At 44.2% G+C, this 17,906-nt stretch overlaps 2 protein-coding genes across 4 annotated transcripts; one reads left to right on the top strand and one right to left on the bottom strand.

The window, feature by feature from the left end:
- Positions 1–3,883: 3,883 nt before the first annotated feature.
- LOC136513287 (nucleolar protein 16) lies at positions 3,884–6,134 on the bottom strand. Its single transcript, XM_066507280.1, has 3 exons — positions 5,699–6,134; positions 4,416–4,537; positions 3,884–4,319 (listed from the first exon to the last, which is right to left on the bottom strand). The coding sequence occupies exons 1-3, from the start codon at positions 6,033–6,035 to the stop codon at positions 4,209–4,211; spliced, it is 570 nt and encodes a 189-aa protein (XP_066363377.1). The 5' UTR covers positions 6,036–6,134; the 3' UTR covers positions 3,884–4,208.
- Positions 6,135–11,891: 5,757 nt separating this feature from the next.
- LOC136511504 (uncharacterized) lies at positions 11,892–17,586 on the top strand. Of its 3 annotated transcripts, XM_066505556.1 has the most exons (9): positions 11,892–12,382; positions 12,890–13,044; positions 13,246–13,356; positions 14,881–15,450; positions 15,580–15,729; positions 15,850–15,983; positions 16,176–16,311; positions 16,405–16,538; positions 16,624–17,586. In XM_066505556.1, the coding sequence occupies exons 1-6, from the start codon at positions 12,085–12,087 to the stop codon at positions 15,892–15,894; spliced, it is 1,329 nt and encodes a 442-aa protein (XP_066361653.1). In that variant the 5' UTR covers positions 11,892–12,084; the 3' UTR covers positions 15,895–15,983; positions 16,176–16,311; positions 16,405–16,538; positions 16,624–17,586. The 3 variants fall into 3 exon arrangements, with proteins under 3 accessions (XP_066361653.1, XP_066361654.1, XP_066361652.1); XM_066505557.1 differs by having other exon boundaries at positions 11,892–12,313; positions 12,893–13,044; positions 15,850–16,311; XM_066505555.1 differs by having other exon boundaries at positions 15,850–16,311.
- The last annotated feature ends 320 nt before the right edge of the window (positions 17,587–17,906 follow it).

The raw sequence follows: 17,906 nt of genomic DNA, 5'->3' as shown, positions 1-17,906 counted from the left end.
ATTTCTCTCTCATCTATGCACGAAGCTGTTTTGCTAGACAATTTTTCCAAAACAGCTCAGCTTCACCTATAAAGTTACTCATGAAACTGTTTTTTAAAAAACACAACTTTACTAATGAAACTAAGCTGTGTCAAACAGGCGCTAAGGTTTAAAGCTGCCGTCATTGTCTTGAACCCACGCGAGAATGATAGAACGGAGGCAGCTTCTCATCGATGAACACCTCTGTCCTGTTCTGCTTGTTCGATTCTGACGTTTTCCCTTAGGCTTACTTTGGCAGCAGGGGCCAATTAGCCCAGGGATGATTACCCCTGACGTGGATTTTTTTGGGACTTCTTCCCGCTTCTTCCCAGGGCTGGTAACCACAGTGGGGGAACTTTCCACGTCTTCCTTTGGCAACAGGTTGACGGCACAGGGGAAACAAGAATACCATTATCGCAGGAGTACTAGACAACTGAACCATCCTGCCGATGTGCCGACATGTTGGTGCCGAACTGAACGTCCACATGCCGACGTGCTGGTTGACAATAGGCCTACTGAACCGAACTGAACTGATAATACACAACTTCGGCAACAGGATGTCTATCGCAGAGAAAACACGAACATGCTGTCTTGCAGCCAAAGTATAGCAGCACTTCTACCAAAGTACTAGTACTCTGTCAAAGTATGGCAACAAAATTGAAAACAGTGTCTTGAAAAATCAAGAAAAATCTGGATTTTTTAAATAATATAATGAAATCACCAAAGATCAATTTCAACCACATCATTTTCATGATCATAATGCATGGAAAATCACAAGACCAAAATTATTTGACAGTCCAATAGATAGAAAATTTAATTCAAGTGCCAAATTCAACCCACTACCAAACTGATCCAATATATAGAAGCCTGAAATGTCCAACATGCACTACCAAAATTGACCACACTTCTCTTGTCTCAAATCATGCATTGCCTCCAAACTCTCTGCAATTAACAGTTTAACACACAAAAAAAAAAATGAACTCTTGTGAGGCCCTACAGTATAAGGTCAAAATACAGAGCATATAGGTAAAAGAAGCATGTTATCACCATGTTTACAGCTAGCTATCAGTTTAGGCTAAGAATTTTTTTTTTGTACAAAGTGCAGAAAGATAACCACACCAAAACCATTTCCTAATACCAGCAACAAAGAGTACTGATGGCATGCAGCATTGGCAAGTGCAAGCTGTTGTACAATTGTGTAGTCATCAGTTTCATATGGCTCAAGGTTATCTATCCCTATGAACAAATTTTATGTACACGACATCCAAAAAGTGTAATATGAGTCATGCCTTGTGAATTTTTAAGATCCCTCAAGATAGGGGATCAGACATGCAATCCTCTTGAAAGGAGAGGAGCCTGATAAGGTTAGCGGTGGTCGTTGCCTAATCAAATGGCTGCTGGCCAGTGATCTGCAAGCCCAAGGGAAGAAGTGGTTTGGGCATCTTATATTTAGAATGTTTCGCAAGGGCTTTAAGATTACATTAGAAGTGGCTCAAGTGGAAAAAACAAAGAAATAACTTGGTCTGGACTAGATATTCCTTAAGACAAGACAGATAGGGACCTGTTTCATGCTTCAATTGGTCAAATAAGCTAGCTATGGACATCTGACGGAGTATACATGACCCACAGTGCATCTCTCATACAATTCATAGGGGATTCAAATAAACTCAAGATCAGTCCAATTTGGTGGACAAGAGAACCAAAATGCTGTTTTTTTTCACTGACGTTATTGCATCAGAAGATATTGACTGCTAAATTTGCAGAAAAAGGTCTGGCCAAATATTACGATTTGAATAGTGTCTAACACTTTACCAGAAACTTCCATCCGATCCATTTGTGCAAAGAAAAAGGTCTGCTCCACATTGTGTGATTTTTTTCCTGTCTCTTATGGTGGTTGATCTGTCACTATTTTTTTCTTGGGTCCCTGTTCAGGGCAGCATGGGTTTATGTGTGTTAGTGTTGTCTAATTACTGTCGTTTTTTCTTTCTTTTAACAAAATAAAGGAAAATCTCTTGCCATCCCTTCTAAATCTAACATCAATTAACATAACTTAATGGATGACAACACCAGTAATAACAAACTCTTGCAAGGAGCTCTTGTATTACAACATAGGTCATGAATTAGTTTAATGATCTAGAGTGTGTTCATTGTGTTGGTGACTTGATGTCCTGTACAGCCACACAAGACTTGATTTTCCAGATATTGACAGATTTAGAGAACAACATGCCAAGATTCTTTACCATTTAGTCTTAAGAAACTTGTAAGAATGTGCATCAAAATATTAGAAACTTGTAAGCGGTGGAGAGAGGAAGTACTGGTCTCTATCCTCTGCTTGAAGCAGCGACCTCAGATTCGAGTCCTATGCTGAACCTTATCAGCTCGTACCATCTCAAAGGATCCACCAAACCACTGAATATTTAAAACCCCAAACACAAACACAGTAGCAGCTGAGCACCAGGCTGCTGTCAAGAATTCAGATCAGAACAAAATTAAAAAAGTAAGTTTAGTTGTGCAGACAAGCTACTGCTGAAGGGACAATAGTAGGCTGCTTGTTGTGAACTGAAACAGAACTAATGAGGTATTCCCCAGATCGATGAAAGCATCCTCACAAGAAAAGGAAAAAAGGAACATATATCTTGCAGTTGCAGGTCGGCTCATGATAAAGTGCAAAATTAAGCTTGCTTTGGCAAGCAAAAAGAAAAAGGAACATAAAGATGCTAAAAAAAATCAGGAATACATGACTCTTCACACCACTATTATCTTGTCAGAAACTTACCCAAGCAAAAATGTGTCCTCTTTATTATCAATGTACTCTCTTGACACTTGCATCTCTTCTATTCTGCTATCTGATCCTACATGGATTCACAAGTGAGGATTACTACAAGAAACTAAGGACTGCAAACTGCTATTAGAAAGCAAAACTTACAACTAAATTTAAGTTTGGCCAGCATCCTTCTATAGTTCTATTATTGATCGTCAGACTTCCCACCAGTAGTAGACCTAATCCTCTTTGCAATTAATTTTCAGGGTAAATTATATTCGTTAATTTTTCATGCTAACATTCAGAATCAGATGCAACTTGCAGTATGAGTTTGCTTAATCTCCAAAGACCCTTTTGCATGTTTGCTTGTAGTATAGTCCATCATATGTCTACGCGTGTATATGCATAAGACCTTACTCCACGAGGGGATGATGCCGTAGACAAATCTTGCGTCGCATGAGACCTTACTCACCATGCGACCTTACTCACCTCGCGCCTTTGCGTCGTGGACGGGGAAGGCACGCACGCCTGGACTCGAGAGGTAGGGATGAGCTCCTGCTGGTCTGCTACTCGTCGGAGGCTCGAAAGATGGCGCCGCCGCTCCTGCTCCTGTCCCCAAGATCTACAGAAACAGTGCGAGGAGATTACTAAACCTAGCAGGGCATGAAGATACTGACGGTCGGCGGAGGTAGAGGGATTGGCGTGGCGAGCCGAGGCTACGACGGCAGAGGAGAAATCGCATGGAGGGAAGAGGCGATGGCAGACGAGAAATCGCACGAAGGTGGCGGCGGTCTCGCTCGGGTGACCCGCGGCAAACCCCAAGAGCGAGACGGGGAAAGCTGTCCGACCTCCGTAGGCCGGGCTGGTTTTTGCCTGCTTTCCACATCAACTCGGGCCAATGTACCCCGCATATCAGGCTTCTAAACACGCGCGCTGGGTGCCCCGTGGAAACTTTCCGCGTGGGTTTCCCGCACGGGGAAAATGCTGGGATCCCGGCAGGGAAGCGGTCTGCCAAAGTAGCCCTTAAGGTTTTTTTCCCCGAATAGGGGTGTAAGATATTGGCCTTACTACGGTCATGCAATCAATACAATACGAGCACCAAACTGAGCTCTCATTGTGTCCTTTTGCTTAAACGACTGCATGTTTTATCCCTGCATAATTCACTTGACAAAAGAACAGTAAACAACTGCAACAAACCCGACCAAACACAACATACCAAGCCCAAGTACACAATATTTCTAAATTGCGACTTCCACTTGGGCTCAAGGGCACATGGCACTGCTCACAACACATAGTTTTCCAACAAGAAGTAAAACTCATTGCTACACCAAAGGTCATCCGCAAGTACCTTCATTGACAAAATTGTTCTTGTTCCATTAGTGGGAGGAACAGAGTACACTGTGAGACTTAAGTAGGCGCCGACACAATACTACAGTGGATAGACGAAGATCTTGCCATCAACATGGTGTCTTTCGCATAGCTGCTTCAATGTACCCACAGAGTGCTGCATCGTGTTCAGCTTGGTATCCATGAACATGGCCTGCAAGCATGATTGGTTTTTCAGTCCACAATCACACAATTGAAGTCCCTGTAAACTATTAGCTCTGATTAATGCTGTCTCAATATTCAACTATACCTTGTAGTCATCACCGTACTTGTCTATTAATCTGCCAATGCAAACACGTTGAACTTTAGTAAGTGGTTGCAATGGTGCAGATTTGCCATCCTTCCTTTTCTTCCCAAGAGCAGATTTCAGGTCTACATTACATTTAAAACATTTACATTAGATACAAAAAACAAGTGCAATGCTCACATATAAGATCATAGAAGTTTCTGTGGAATCTATAAATTAAGAAAACAAATAGGAACGATATTCTCATATCTAGCATATCTTGAGAATGATGCCAAACACAACATACCAAGCTGTTCCTTCTAAACTGCAACCGAAAGGAAAGGACACATGGAACTATACAAAATAAGCCTCTAAATGATATATTGCTACCTTATATAACGTGCCAAGAACAAGCTTAAAATTCAATTTCGATCCACCACGCATTTGCTGAAATATAGCACAGCCATGCTGGATGGAACAAACTTGTCACCTGGTGTATAGCAAACAAATTTTTTCCCCACAAGACCACAATCTTTTACTCTTTAAAGTTAAAACTATGCATCGTCATGGCAATACACAAGACTAGTGCAGACAGCCAATTGAAACAGATTCAGATAGCCTTCAATTGGCATGAAACCATTCAAATTGAGTTGAGTTTGATGCGGAGCACTTTTAGCAAATTGATTTCTTTTTCAAGATCAGATGCTAAAACTGGTGGAACTCATTATAACTTCAGGTAGCCATGACAGATCATTTATCCAACACTATGTTAAGCAAAACCATGTGCACTTTATAATTTTTTTAGTAGAACAGCTGCATTCTATACTCATTAGTCACTGTTTTATCTTCTAGGCAAATGTTAAGTGTACAAGAAATCAGAATTTTTTTATCCTGCCTCGTTTCCTGGATTCAGAGTGCGTTTCATAATATTTGGCACTTCAAAGCAACCATTCACAATTCAGACTTCAGAGAAAATACAGTTGAAGACAGACTTCATCAAATGTTATACTACTATCTAACACAATAGCTAATGATAAGAATTAGATCCAAAGCTTTTGTTTGATCAATCTCTGAGAATAGTGAATTCACTAGAGCTAATAACCACGGCTTCTAAGAATCCCAATCAATGTAATTGAACGAGACACATCCTTATTCAGTTTAACCTATCCTGTACCCTGATAATCCAGAGCTTTGCCGAACATGCGAACCACACCAAATCTTCCACTCATCTATGGTAACTCAGTTCCAGGAGTTCCCAACAAGGACCACCAAAAGGAGCAGAGCGGAGCCGAGTTTAAGGGGCCGACCGTCGTTCTCGAGGTCGCTGCCGGTGTCGATGGGCTCGAACTCCGGGACGGGCGCTCGCGCGGCGGCGACGTCGGGCGCCTGCAGCGACGCGCTCTGGACGAGCCGCGGCGTGCCGCGGGCGTGCGCGCCGAGTAGGTTTGGGTTGGCCACCACCCCGAACGCGGCGTAGTTCTTCACCACGCTGCCATCGGCGTCCCAGCCCGCCCCGCCCCCGGCGGCGGCGGCGAGTGCCTCGGGGAGTTCGAAGGCCGGCTTGAATTCGTTGGGTTTCCGGCGGGGGAGCCCCACGCGGACCTTGGCGCGGGAGCGCTTCAATTTGCGCCGCGATCCACCCATACGCGGGAGCCGGCGGCAGCTCGGTGTTTGGAGGGAGGGAGGGCCAGAGGGGGGTCTAGGGTTTTGGCCTTTGGGGGAGAAGCGGGCGGAGTGCAGGAAGTGGAGCGGATGAAGAAAAGAGGACGGTGAGAGCGGCCTGGGCGTTGCATTTTCTTTCTGGGCCAACCAACATTACTGGACGGTGGGCTGGATGGGCCTCGATTTGAATGACAGCAGGCACCACACAGTCCATAGTGTGAGTGTGAAAGACAATTTCTTTGGCGGCCCCAACGAGCAGTCACAAGCATATGGAAGTGACGTTTTACTGTGTAGCTGTTAATTTGCGTTGTAAAATCAATAGTCCTGTGCACACACTGTCTATCTGTCCTGTACTTTTTTGGCTGAAGCATACTCCATCCGTCTCAATTTATCTGTCGTTTTCGGCGTCCGTGTCACGACTTTGACTCAATTTGTATAAAATATGTGCAACATTTGTGTCTTCAAATAAATTTATTAAAAAACTAGATTCAAAGATCTTTCCAATGATGCTAATTATGTATAATAAATAATAATATTTTTTAATATATATTTTGTTAAAGTTGTTTCTCGGGAAGCGAGAACGACAGATATTCTGGGACGGAGGGAGTAGGCTTGTGGCTGCCCGCATTGGGGTTGGCCTTATGCATATACAGCTGGTTCGTTTGTTGATTTCAGCCAGAGCTTATTAGTCAGTTAATAGTATTTTTCTCTCATAACAAACCAATATTAATCGGGCTTATTAGCCTAGAAATCAACCAGCGAACAAGCCGATAGATACGTAGAAAAACGTAGATCAACATTGTGAAAGGTTTTGAATACGCATGGTTCCACTTAAGATTATCTATAGTAAGATCTTTGTATATACTCCTGAGCTGATATCTCAGCGTTACCAGTTACGAATCCAGGAAAAATATAAGGGACCGAGCAAAGGGCGACAAGCCACTAAGTCTAACATGCCTCCATATAAAACAAGTATAGTAGTTTATATTAGTTTTAATTGAAACCTCAATGAAAAATTCAAAATTAATAATGACAAAGATAAGCTGAAATTTATCCATACCTAAAGGCCAAAGTCCCAAACCAATAGATGACACGTGACAATGACGCCTATTACTCGTTGCGAAGAACAATATATACAAAAGAAACGGTAAATTAGTCCCACAAATACGAATAAATTTCAAAATTCTAAAATTAGAAGAGGATGTTCCATACCACTAAATTTTTAGGCACTGACATACGCAGTTTTTTCATCTGTCGAAACCAGCCTGTTCGCTTGATCGTAAACGATCGTAAATTTTCAATCAGAATAGTATTTTTCTCTCACACCAGACCAGCCAGCAGTAAATAATCCACGATCGTTTACGGCCTGCCGAACAGGATGTAGGTGCATAATCTTGAATTGTTTGCGATTTCCTGGATTGTCATTCAGTGACTAAATTTTGCCATTCTAATGTTCAAAACAATTAAGCAAATAACTCACTAAATCACAGGTTACAACTTTTATCAACCACAATTCATAAATAGCAATTCAGACAATTTGTATACAGTATACCTATCCTGAATCTCGATTAGTTAAGTCCTGCACTGCCTGCTAGCATGTGACAGCCCCAGACCCCAGTTGTTCTCGACAGTCGATGCCCCGAGGCCAACTGGCTCCTGCCGGTCACCGTGCTGGCTGCCCGCAGCTGCCCACGCCTCCCACGCCCCGGCCAGCCGCCGTCCCACCGCCGGACAGGGATTCAGTGACTTGCCTTCAGCGAGTCACAACGTAACTTACCTCCTCCATCTATCCATCCAAATCAGATACAGTGGCTCAAAATAGATCCGGCCCTTTAACACATCTGACTTAGCTGTTTTTCTCAGACATAGATAGCAGATAGCAGCGAAAGACAGTAGTTCACAGTTAAAAAAAAAAGACAATAATTCAGGTCCATAATTCAGATGGACATGTACATAGCAGCTCACTGCATTTTCAAAGCACATTAAAACACAGAATACATCAGCTTATACAACAGCTAATCAATTAAGTGACAAGACTCGGTCAAGTGCTTATAAAGCTTCCATCAACTACTTAGGGGTGTCTGGTTGCTTCTCCTAAACTTTAGTCGATGTCCCATCGGATGTTTGGACACATACATGGAGTATTAAATATAGACTAATTACGAAACTAATTGCATAATTTACGACTAATTTGCGAGACGGATCTTTTAAGCCTAATTAGTTCATAATTTGGCAATGTGGTGCTACAGTAAACATGTGCTAATGGTGGATTAATTAGGCTTAATAAACATGGGGTTTAGCCAATGTACTGTAGCACCGCATTGTCAAGTGGCAGCTTATACAGCAGCCTAATTAATTCGCCATTAGTATAGGTTACTGTAGCAATACATCTGTTATCTATGTCTGAGAAAAACAGCCAAGTCTCATGTGTTGAAGAACTAGATCTATTTTGAGCCACTGGATCTGATTTGGATGGACGGATGGAGGAGGTAAGTTACGTGTCACTGAATCCCTGTCCGGTTGGTTGCATGTCTTCTCATTGATGAGCCCGTTCACATCATTGGTTTCTAGGCTGCCTCGCTGGCGATTGATTTGCAACTTGGCCTTCACCAAAGCTCCCAACTTTGGCCATGTTTAGATTGCAAAAAATTGTAACCCGATGAATAGTAGCACTTTCGTCTTATTTGATAAATATTGTCCAATCGTGGACCAACTAAGCTCAAAAGATTCATCTCGTGATTTCCAACTAAACTGTGCAATTAGTTATTTTTTTTACCTACATTTAATGCTTCATGTAAGTGGCTAAAAATTGATGTGATGGAGAGAGAGTGAAAAAACTTGGAATTTGGAGGTGATCTAAACAAGGCCTTTGACACTATGTAAAAAGAAGATTTCCCATCACATCAAACTTACGGTACATGTATGGAGTATTAAATGTAGATGAAATCAAAAACTAATTGTACAGTTTGGTTGAACTTTGTGAGACGAATCTTTTGAGCCTAATTAGTCAATGTTTGAACAATAATTCATAAATACAAACGAAATTGCTACAGTGTTTACCGTCACATCAAACACTGTGCAAATGCAGAATCCACCGGAACTAAACGCGCCCTTGGTCCAGGCCCGCTCGAAAACATCAGGCATATTTGACTTTGACCATACACTCAAAAAAATTGACTTTGATCAGGACAGAGATGAGTTATTGGACTATATTCAAGGACAACACCTAAAATATATGACACATTTATGTTTGGATAGCACTATAGGCAAAAAGGTCTCCAACAATACGACCAAGAAGATAATTGATTCTGCAAATAGGTTTCCAAGAAAGATGATGCTCATATTTGATTTGTGCTCTCAGCAACCTAAAATGGGTCTCCCGTATAAATACTTGGTTAGATGCCGATTTTGAATCTCTTGCTACTCATTTTAGGTTTGGGTGCTCATATAGATCACTTGTTGAAGATAGTCCCGCTAATTTGAGTTCCATTCTTCTTAATCAAAATATGTAAAACGCAACTAGCTTTATATATTTTGATTTTTTTTGCGCATAATTTATTTTGATTATTCATAGCTACGACCATCTAGCTCAAAAATTGTCACAGATCAAATGTACCCCCAACCCCCAACACTAATTCTTCCTTGAACTCTAGGCGCGTTAACAATGTCCACATTTGTGTTCATATATATCTCCCTCATAATTCCCCCAATCCTCAACTCCGCAACAGCATTTTTGATGCAACAACATTTAAATCTTCTTTGGCAGAGCTCTGGCTCTGATTTTTTGCAGCTCCTTGTAAGAAGCTCCGTCAAACGGTCATATAAAAGATGTTTCTTTGCAAAGAACCTCAGCATCAGGAGTCTTTTTTTTTACTAACACAAGGACCTGGAACCGGAAAAAAGTAACTTCTCTAATCTCCTCATCATAGACTTGATACACATTATTAGAAAACTACCACTAAAATCATTTTTACCTAACATTTTTCAAAATGACTTTATCTCCACCAGAAGAGTTAGAGCGAGACCCTTGCCAAATAGGACCTTAATTCACTACTGGATATGTCAAATGGCATCACTTATCATGTAAAACTATATCATAAATATATAGAACTTGTTCGCTTATGCTGAATTTTGGCTTATTCTGAAATATTGTGAGAGAAAAATATTATTCCATGGCTGAAAAAGTAGCTCAAGCGAATAGGGCCATAGTTTGCAATAACAAGAACTTCAAGAAAATAAGTCATCACCGAAGAACATTACAAGGACAAGTTTGCGATGCTCGTGCTCCAGTTTAGTGTCAACAAAGAGAAGATTTGGAAAAGTGCAATATTTTATGCTTGATCATAATCATTAGACCTGTTTGTTTCGCTGAAATTTGACTTACGTTGATGCTTATGCTGAAATGTTGTGAGAGAAAAATATTGTTTATTCGCTGAAAAGTACCGTTGAAGTAGTGCAGACATGGCTATTATCTTGTTAGTCCAAATAAGTTATACAAGCTGAGGTCCCAATAATGTATTATAGAGGCGACTATAAAGGTTAGGCAGATACAGGAAGCCAATTCAAGTGTATGGATTCACAATGAATTTTATGGAGGAGACAAAGTGTGATTCACCCATAGATTGCAATATTGAGACCGGTCGCAAGCGGAGAAAGTACTTAGAAGCCAATGACATGCAAAACACTATTGGATACTTAAGAAATGAGCAATTAGAGATCCTGCATGTTTTATGCTATCCAGATAGAGTGGGACAACGACAAAAAAAAACACGACACGAGAACAAAAAGAAAGAAAATAGAGAACTCCCTACACACCTACACACCTAGGAGATAGAGTTGAGCCTCCATAAATTAGAGATTTGAGTTTGGCCCTGTTAGACTAAGTTTTTTTTTTTCTCTGGCCCTTAAAAAGTAAAGGAGGGGCCTTGCGTTAGGGTTGTGTTGGACATGCTCTTAGTATGCTCTTATTAGTAGCTGGTATTAACCTTACAAGATTGGTTTTCTAAATTTTTAGTCTACTAATTCATCCCTTTTTTCATTCATTCGGTGCTTTCATCTAGGTTTTCAGCAGTTGAAAACCAATAATCCACACGTGATGACGAAACACTGTAACATAGTCCATTTTTTTCGTGAATGGTCCGATCTAACTAGAAATAAGCTTGATGTCTTAAGTTTGAAATCAGTAGATTAGTGGAACTAGCAAACACAAAAAGTCGTATTTGCTAAGTTTGAATTAAACTGGAGTTAGTAATTTAATTACAATGCCTAATTTCACTTACTTCTATATTGAAATTAAACAAATCAAATTCTATATCACCTGTCTCCTTATTAAAAAAAACTTAGATTGCGTGAGCATTTCGCATTAAGGCAGATGACTCCTCGCCCAGTCCGAGAAAATCTCCAAATCCAAACATTGTCCGCTAGTACACAGGGGCACGTTACCCTATGGTGGGCCGGTGTCTCAAACTTGTGCGGTAACACGGGACAAACGAGGGTCTTTTTTATCGGCACTGCAATTCGCCCCATGATGGATCGAACCCAGACACTAAGGGTGCCACCCGGAGTGCTTGATCAGCCGATTTAGCATAATCAAGAATCTGGATCTTCCAGAAAAAAAACCTACCACTTCAGGTCATGCTTACTTTTTTTAAGAAAATGAAATAACTCGTCTTGCGCAAAACTGTACTCCATAACTGTAGAATTTGGAAGAGTTTAGATCGTGACTAATTTAGTTACAGTGATTAATGAGGGGTAAACGAAGAGAAGAGAGTGAGAATCTGAATTTCAAACTACTTTGGGAACTGTTCGCGGCCCCCTCGACTGCCGCGCAGCCGCGCCGCCTCCACCGGTTGGGTGCCCAACCCACGAGATGGCGCCGCCTCTCTCTCTCTCTCTCTCCGGCGTGGCCAAACGCCGTCGCCTCCGTCATAAAGACCCCAGCAACCAGCAGCCCAGCACACTGCTCTATCTCTCGGCTCTCGCCGAGTCGCCCTGAACAGAAGTTCGCTTCCCCGAACCCTACCGAGTGCGAATGGAGCTCCGGCGGCTCGAGCATGAGCGCCGGCCGCCGCAAGTCGGGGCACTCCGAGTGGATCCGTGCGAGAAGCAGGACGTGCCCGAGCGGTCCGCCGGTCCGCTCGAGGTGCTCGCCGTGAAGGAGGAGAAGAGTGGTGGTGAGTTGAGACTCGCTGTGGTGGACGGTGTTGTCAACATCGACTCCGACTCCGACCCCGACCCCGAGAGCGACTCCAAGAGCGACAGTCAGGCTCCTCCACCCCGATCCACCGCGTTCCTCGCTTGCCCTCGCCCGTACCCCTTTTTTTCCCCGCGTACGCAATAGCTAGATCGTCTCCTCTTGCGTGATGATTAGTTAAATTTATTTAGTCATGGTGGCATGCATATTTGTGAGGACGAATTTTATTTGCTATATGGTTTTCGTGCTACTTTGTAACAGGTTGCTTGATCTTTTGGTACATCATAGAATCTATCTATAAGGTGCATGTAAAAGCAATATAATTTGGAAAAACATACTCGTGCTTAACCAAAATGTATCTTTTTTAATGAAATTGAAGAAAATGTCTTGGTGTATTTCGTTCATAGCATTGAATTTTTCTATGAATAATTCATGATTAGTCTGTCAGTGTGTATCTTTGGCAGCCAAGTTGGCTGTCTTGCATGTAAATAAAACTAGTTAATATGCCTATTTTTGTTCCATCTATCAAATGACATTGAAATGATTTAGTGAGTTTGGAAGAGGAAAAAAGAATGGCATTGAGTTCGAGATCAGACTTGACTATTGAGCATGAGCCAACCCTAACATAATTCTATTGTTCCAGCAGAAGAGGTGTTGGTGTTGGGTAATAAGAGATCTTCAGTGAGAAAAGGTAGCAGTCAAGAGAAGCTCACAGGGAAAAAGAGGACTGCTGATATGCTCCAAGAAGATTCACGGGCGGAGGCGGGGGAAGGCGCAGAGGAAATAGTAGATGGCCAGGTAAATTTTGCAATGATTGTATATTAAATGTTTAGTAGCACAATCTTGTTTCACTTGTTTTCTTTATCAGGTAGTAAGACTTTGCTTACTATGCATGTGTGATACAGTAATTGTTAGTATCCATGTAGCAGTAATTTAATGCATGTGCAATCATAATTTTGGTTAACTTTTCAAAGTTTATTTTCCTTCCTCTCTTATAAGGAATCTGGCAACAAGAAACTGAGTAGCAGTGACTTCAACATAAGCAGTCAGCCAAACAAAATCTGTGAGGCAGTGGCGCTGCTAAATGAGCCTCAGAGGGAGAAGGTGAAGGTGTTATGACCGGCGTCCAGTATCAAAGGCGCCGGCCCATTAGTGGCTAATGGCTGATAGCAGCCGGATGGGTTAGGGGCCTAAAGGCCCATAGTATTATTTCTATTATTTCCATTAGCTATAAATATCAATTGTAAGACACTTGGATAATTAAGCAAGAGTAATCTAATTACTCGGCTTCCTTTGGGAGCCGGGAGTTGCCCTAGCCGCCGCCCTGTTCTTCTCCTTCCCCTTGCGATCACGGCGCCCCGCTGCCGTGCCCTGCATCCGGCCTCCCCGCACACGCACAACCTCCGATCGACCAAGGGAAGGGTACAGGTCCGTATCAACCTGGTACTAGCCATGTCGATCCAACCCTCCACCGCCGCCATTCCGCCCTCATCCACGCCGGCGCTGTCCGCCTCCGGCGTCCTGCCCCAGGCGGCCGCGTCAACGTCGGCCCTGGTGCCGACCTCCTCGCAGCCGCTGGCACAGGGCGTGCCAAGGGTGCCGCGCGCCGTCTTCACGCCCGAACAGACGACAGACGCGATCGTCGACCTCAGCCACGGCTTGGCCGAGCTGCGGCTGACGATGAACACCATGCTCCAGCTCTTCAACACCTCGCCGCCGCAGTATGGCGCATCGCAGCTGCAGTATGGCGCGCCGCCGCATCAGCCGCTCCTGCCTCTGCCGCCCCCGTCGGTCGCGTTCCAGCACTCGCCGCCGGTCTCCTACCCCTACGGGATGCCCTCCGACGCAGGGCTATCGACGGCACCGTCGCCTACTTCGTCGTCCGTCCCGATCCATCAGCTCCGTTTTCCGTCGTCGCCGTCCCAGATTCCGCCATGGGCGCTGAACTCCTTCAGGCCGGTCTACACGTCGGTGCCCCCCCGGTCACACGTGCCCGATCATGGCGCACCGACGGTGTCGGGCACCCTCTACGGCGGCACGAACGGCCTCCTCGTCCCTGGCAGCAGCGTGGCGCCCTCGCCTCCATCCTACCACGAGCCCGGCTAGGGGGGGGGGGGGTGCCCCTGAATCAGCGCAGGGCAACGGGCCGCCCAAGTTCCACAAGATCGAGTTCACGACGTACGATGGCTCCGTCGATCCGCTGAACTGGCTCACACACTGTGAGCAATTCTTCCGGGGCCAACTCACGCCGGCATCGCAGCGCACCTGGATGACGTCCTATCACCTCACGGGCGACGCCCAGACGTGGTACTATGCCCTCGAGCAGGACGAGGGCCAGCCGCCATGGGATCGGTTCAAGGACTTGTGTCGCCTTCGCTTCGGACCGCCCATTCACGGCACTCGCCTGGCAGAGCCATTAGCTATAAATATCAATTGTAAGACACTTGGATAATTAAGCAAGAGTAATCTAATTACTCGGCTTCCTTTGGGAGCCGGGAGTTGCCCTAGCCGCCGCCCTGTTCTTCTCCTTCCCCTTGCGATCACGGCGCCCCGCCGCCGTGCCCTGCATCCGGCCTCCCCGCACACGTACAACCTCCGATCGACCAAGGGAAGGGTACAGGTCCGTATCAGAAGGAACTTGGCTTTGGGTCTTTGCTTGATTTTAGAATGGACAAACGTGGGCCATATAACCTTATATTCTGGCTTATGGATCACCTCGACCCGGATGACCAGGACCCGGACACAATGGTTCTTTATTCTGGGGGCAATAGAAAGCTTTTGATAACCCAGCACACAATAAATTGTGTTCTGGGGCTGCAGAAGGGAAAATTGGATCCACCATTGATGCCTACAAACACACGCAATCTCAACGGACTAAAATTACTAAGAGAGAAGTTAGGTGTTCCAGCAGGCAAACGTGTCAAGGTTGGTGATCTTTTAAAGAAAATACAGTCCGGCGGCACTGACAGGTTTACAATGCAGTGTTTCATGATGATTGTGTTTTGTAAATTAATGGCTTGTAGCTCCCGTAAGTACATAACAGAAAGTGCATGGGACATGGTCAATAAAAACTTCGACAAGTTTGGTCACATGAATTGGTGCAAATTCATTGTCGACCAACTAAAGTATTCTGCAAATATGTGGAAGGAACAAAGTGGAAAACTTAAAGACAAAATAGTATATGGCTGCTCTGCATTTCTTGTGGTGAGCATCTTCTGTAGTAGTTATGTATTTTCTGCTGCAGTAAAGATGATGTGCATCCACAGGGTTTACCTGTAATGTATGTATAACATTGTACTACATGTTTATCTATTCTGTTTTTCTTTCCTGCAGATGTATTACCTCGACAACTTAGATTGTGATCAGAAAATGAGATGTGTAGAGGTTCCACGAGCCAAATTCTTTGGCAGTGAAATGATCCAGAAGTTGGTGAAGGCTGACAAGCAGGAGGAGGATGGCTTGCCAATTTTTGGGAACCTAAATGTGAGTGTATTCAGTAGTAATGTAGTATTACTTTAACAGTAACTCCGAGGTTTTCAAATTATACATGCAGTAGTAGTAATGTAGTATACCTTTTTGTTCATTCATATTTATGTTGTGCAGCTAAGAAACCAAAGGATACCTGCTATGATGAGAGGGCGGAATTAAGCAGACATGTGACAACATACATGCCTAGCCCTGGCACCAGTGATACTGATATTGTTGATACCTTCCGTAGCCCGCATAACCCGATCCAGGTTGGTGATTTATCTTCTCACCAGAGTTTGTGTCCTCCGAATAAAAATAATGCCAAGCAGCAGCATCGGCAGCTCGACTTCAGACAGATAGAGGAACCAGAAGAGAGAAGGGAAGAAAATGAGGATGGCCTGATTGGTTATGATAACCTGCAAACTATGGTGTGTAATTCAAGTGAGTTGTTTGTGCACCAGCAAACTGATGGTGACATTGTCATGGCTACTGAGGGGACAACACCTCCCCAGGAGGCATCAGACGAGTTCCATGGTGATGCAAAGGTATCTGCTGTACCCAAAGGTGAACATGAAGTGACTGGGGGTTCTGAAGACGGTAAGCTATTTTCTGACGTGCACTATCGGTTTTCATGATTTTTTTCCTTTTCTGTGAATTAACAGGCTGTATCAACATTTGTTACTATTACAGCAGAGGATGTCCAAGGTGTAGCAGAGGATGTCGTGCAGCTTGCCAGCACTTCCATGAAGGAGCAAGTGAATGATTTCATGGTAGGTTCCTCGGAGCCGGAGATCCTACAGAAGCTAGACTCTCTCCTTCCACAGGCATGGCCTTCCAAAAGACTCTTCTTACCTGTCTTGCTTAAAAGATACTTTTGCATAAGTTCATGTGCTGATCCCACAATTACAGATTCGGGCATCAGTCGCTTTGGGTGTTCGGACCTCAGACCTGGAGCAGCAGGTCCAGGAGCTTACCGAGAAGCTAAGCAACAAGGAAGAGGAGCTTGAGGCAACCAGAGAAAACTGAGGGGAGCCCAATCCACCATTGCCAACAACAAGGAGGTGCTTGAGGGAACCAGAGCAAAGCTGAGGACAGCGCAGGCGTTTCAGCTGGAGGCACAGTCTGCAGTCGCTGCCATGAACTGCCTCGCCCTGCGCTTGAGTGCCACGTTCGTCAGGCTGGGTTCGGATCCTCCATCCCCATCCGGCGTGGTTAGCAGCTCCTCTCCGGAGGAGGCCGTGAAGCTGCTGGAAGACCTGGTGTCGCGCATCGAGGCCTTTGTTGGAACCAAAGCGATGGCAGGTTTGGGTCTGAATCTCAGATTTCATTTGCCTTCCCACAAACGATGGCAGGTTGGGATACATATGGAATACCTTGCTTCTAACTTAAGAAAGTTATAGCATATTTCAATTACTTTAGTAGATGCTAAAGTAGCATAAGATAGATGATAAGGGTGATGACACGGGTACCAAGATAAACATCCTCGCCCGGAGCAGCGTGGGGTTCGTTGCGGCAGCGCTGCTGTCCAGGGGCCGGGAGAAGAGCTTCAAGGCCCAGGTCGCAGGGGCCTGGGTTCCACTCCTTGGTCGCTCAGGTCGTCGATGCTGTGCAGAAGCAGCATGGCAACGCCACCGCAAATACAAGGTCGTAGATGCTGTGCAGCAGCAGGCACTAGCAAGTAGTAACTCTTCAGGAGGCACTGCTGCATAGTGTATTTTGCCCTGATAAGAGTAGTGTGATGATAATGGTATCCACCAGACAATATAGCTAGCAGGCTGCCGGTTTAGCGTCTGTATAATAGCCTCTGAACTGCGATAAACTACCCAACTTAGGTGTAAGAAATGTTATGACCCCTCTGCACTCTATGTAACAGCTTTGTATAGTATATATCCTGCTGCTGGTTGCAATCGTAGTGTCCATTTTCATGTTGCTGCATTTCTTGGCTTCTTCTATGAGCAGCCTAAAGTGTGAGTCTTCCTCCTGTCCTGCAGATCACTCTACATGCTCCTCTGGCTCCTCTTTTGTCCCTCCTTGCCGCAGTTATTTTACCAAATATTTTTTTCAAATGGCTTTAACTTCACCAAAGAAATTGCTCCATCTCAGAAGTCGAAGCAGAGTCATTTCTCATTTGTAAAATAGTCAAAGGCTTGCTAAGAGGGCCTAATTATTTAATGGTTGCATGCACACAACAT

The sequence above is a fragment of the Miscanthus floridulus genome, chromosome 16 (assembly GCF_019320115.1).
Source record: "Miscanthus floridulus cultivar M001 chromosome 16, ASM1932011v1, whole genome shotgun sequence".
In the NCBI taxonomy this organism is placed as follows: Eukaryota; Viridiplantae; Streptophyta; class Magnoliopsida; order Poales; family Poaceae; genus Miscanthus; species Miscanthus floridulus.
The sequence above is the reverse complement of the archived record's forward strand: the minus strand, read 5'-3'. Positions and strand labels throughout refer to the sequence as shown.

What these genes read in the sequence shown, in the direction of transcription:
- LOC136511504 (XM_066505556.1), top strand. Translation starts at nt 12,085, where the DNA reads ATGGAGCTCCGGCGGCTCGAGCATGAGCGCCGGCCGCCGCAAGTCGGG. An exon ending in AGGAAATAGTAGATGGCCAG is followed by an intron (nt 13,045 to 13,245) that starts GTAAATTTTGCA and finishes CTCTCTTATAAG; the next exon opens with GAATCTGGCAACAAGAAACT. An exon ending in GCTGCTCTGCATTTCTTGTG is followed by an intron (nt 15,451 to 15,579) that starts GTGAGCATCTTC and finishes TCTTTCCTGCAG; the next exon opens with ATGTATTACCTCGACAACTT.
- LOC136513287 (XM_066507280.1), bottom strand. Translation starts at nt 6,035, where the DNA reads ATGGGTGGATCGCGGCGCAAATTGAAGCGCTCCCGCGCCAAGGTCCGC. An exon ending in CAGCGACCTCGAGAACGACG is followed by an intron (nt 4,538 to 5,698) that starts GTCGGCCCCTTA and finishes AATGTAATGTAG; the next exon opens with ACCTGAAATCTGCTCTTGGG. An exon ending in AGTACGGTGATGACTACAAG is followed by an intron (nt 4,320 to 4,415) that starts GTATAGTTGAAT and finishes TCATGCTTGCAG; the next exon opens with GCCATGTTCATGGATACCAA.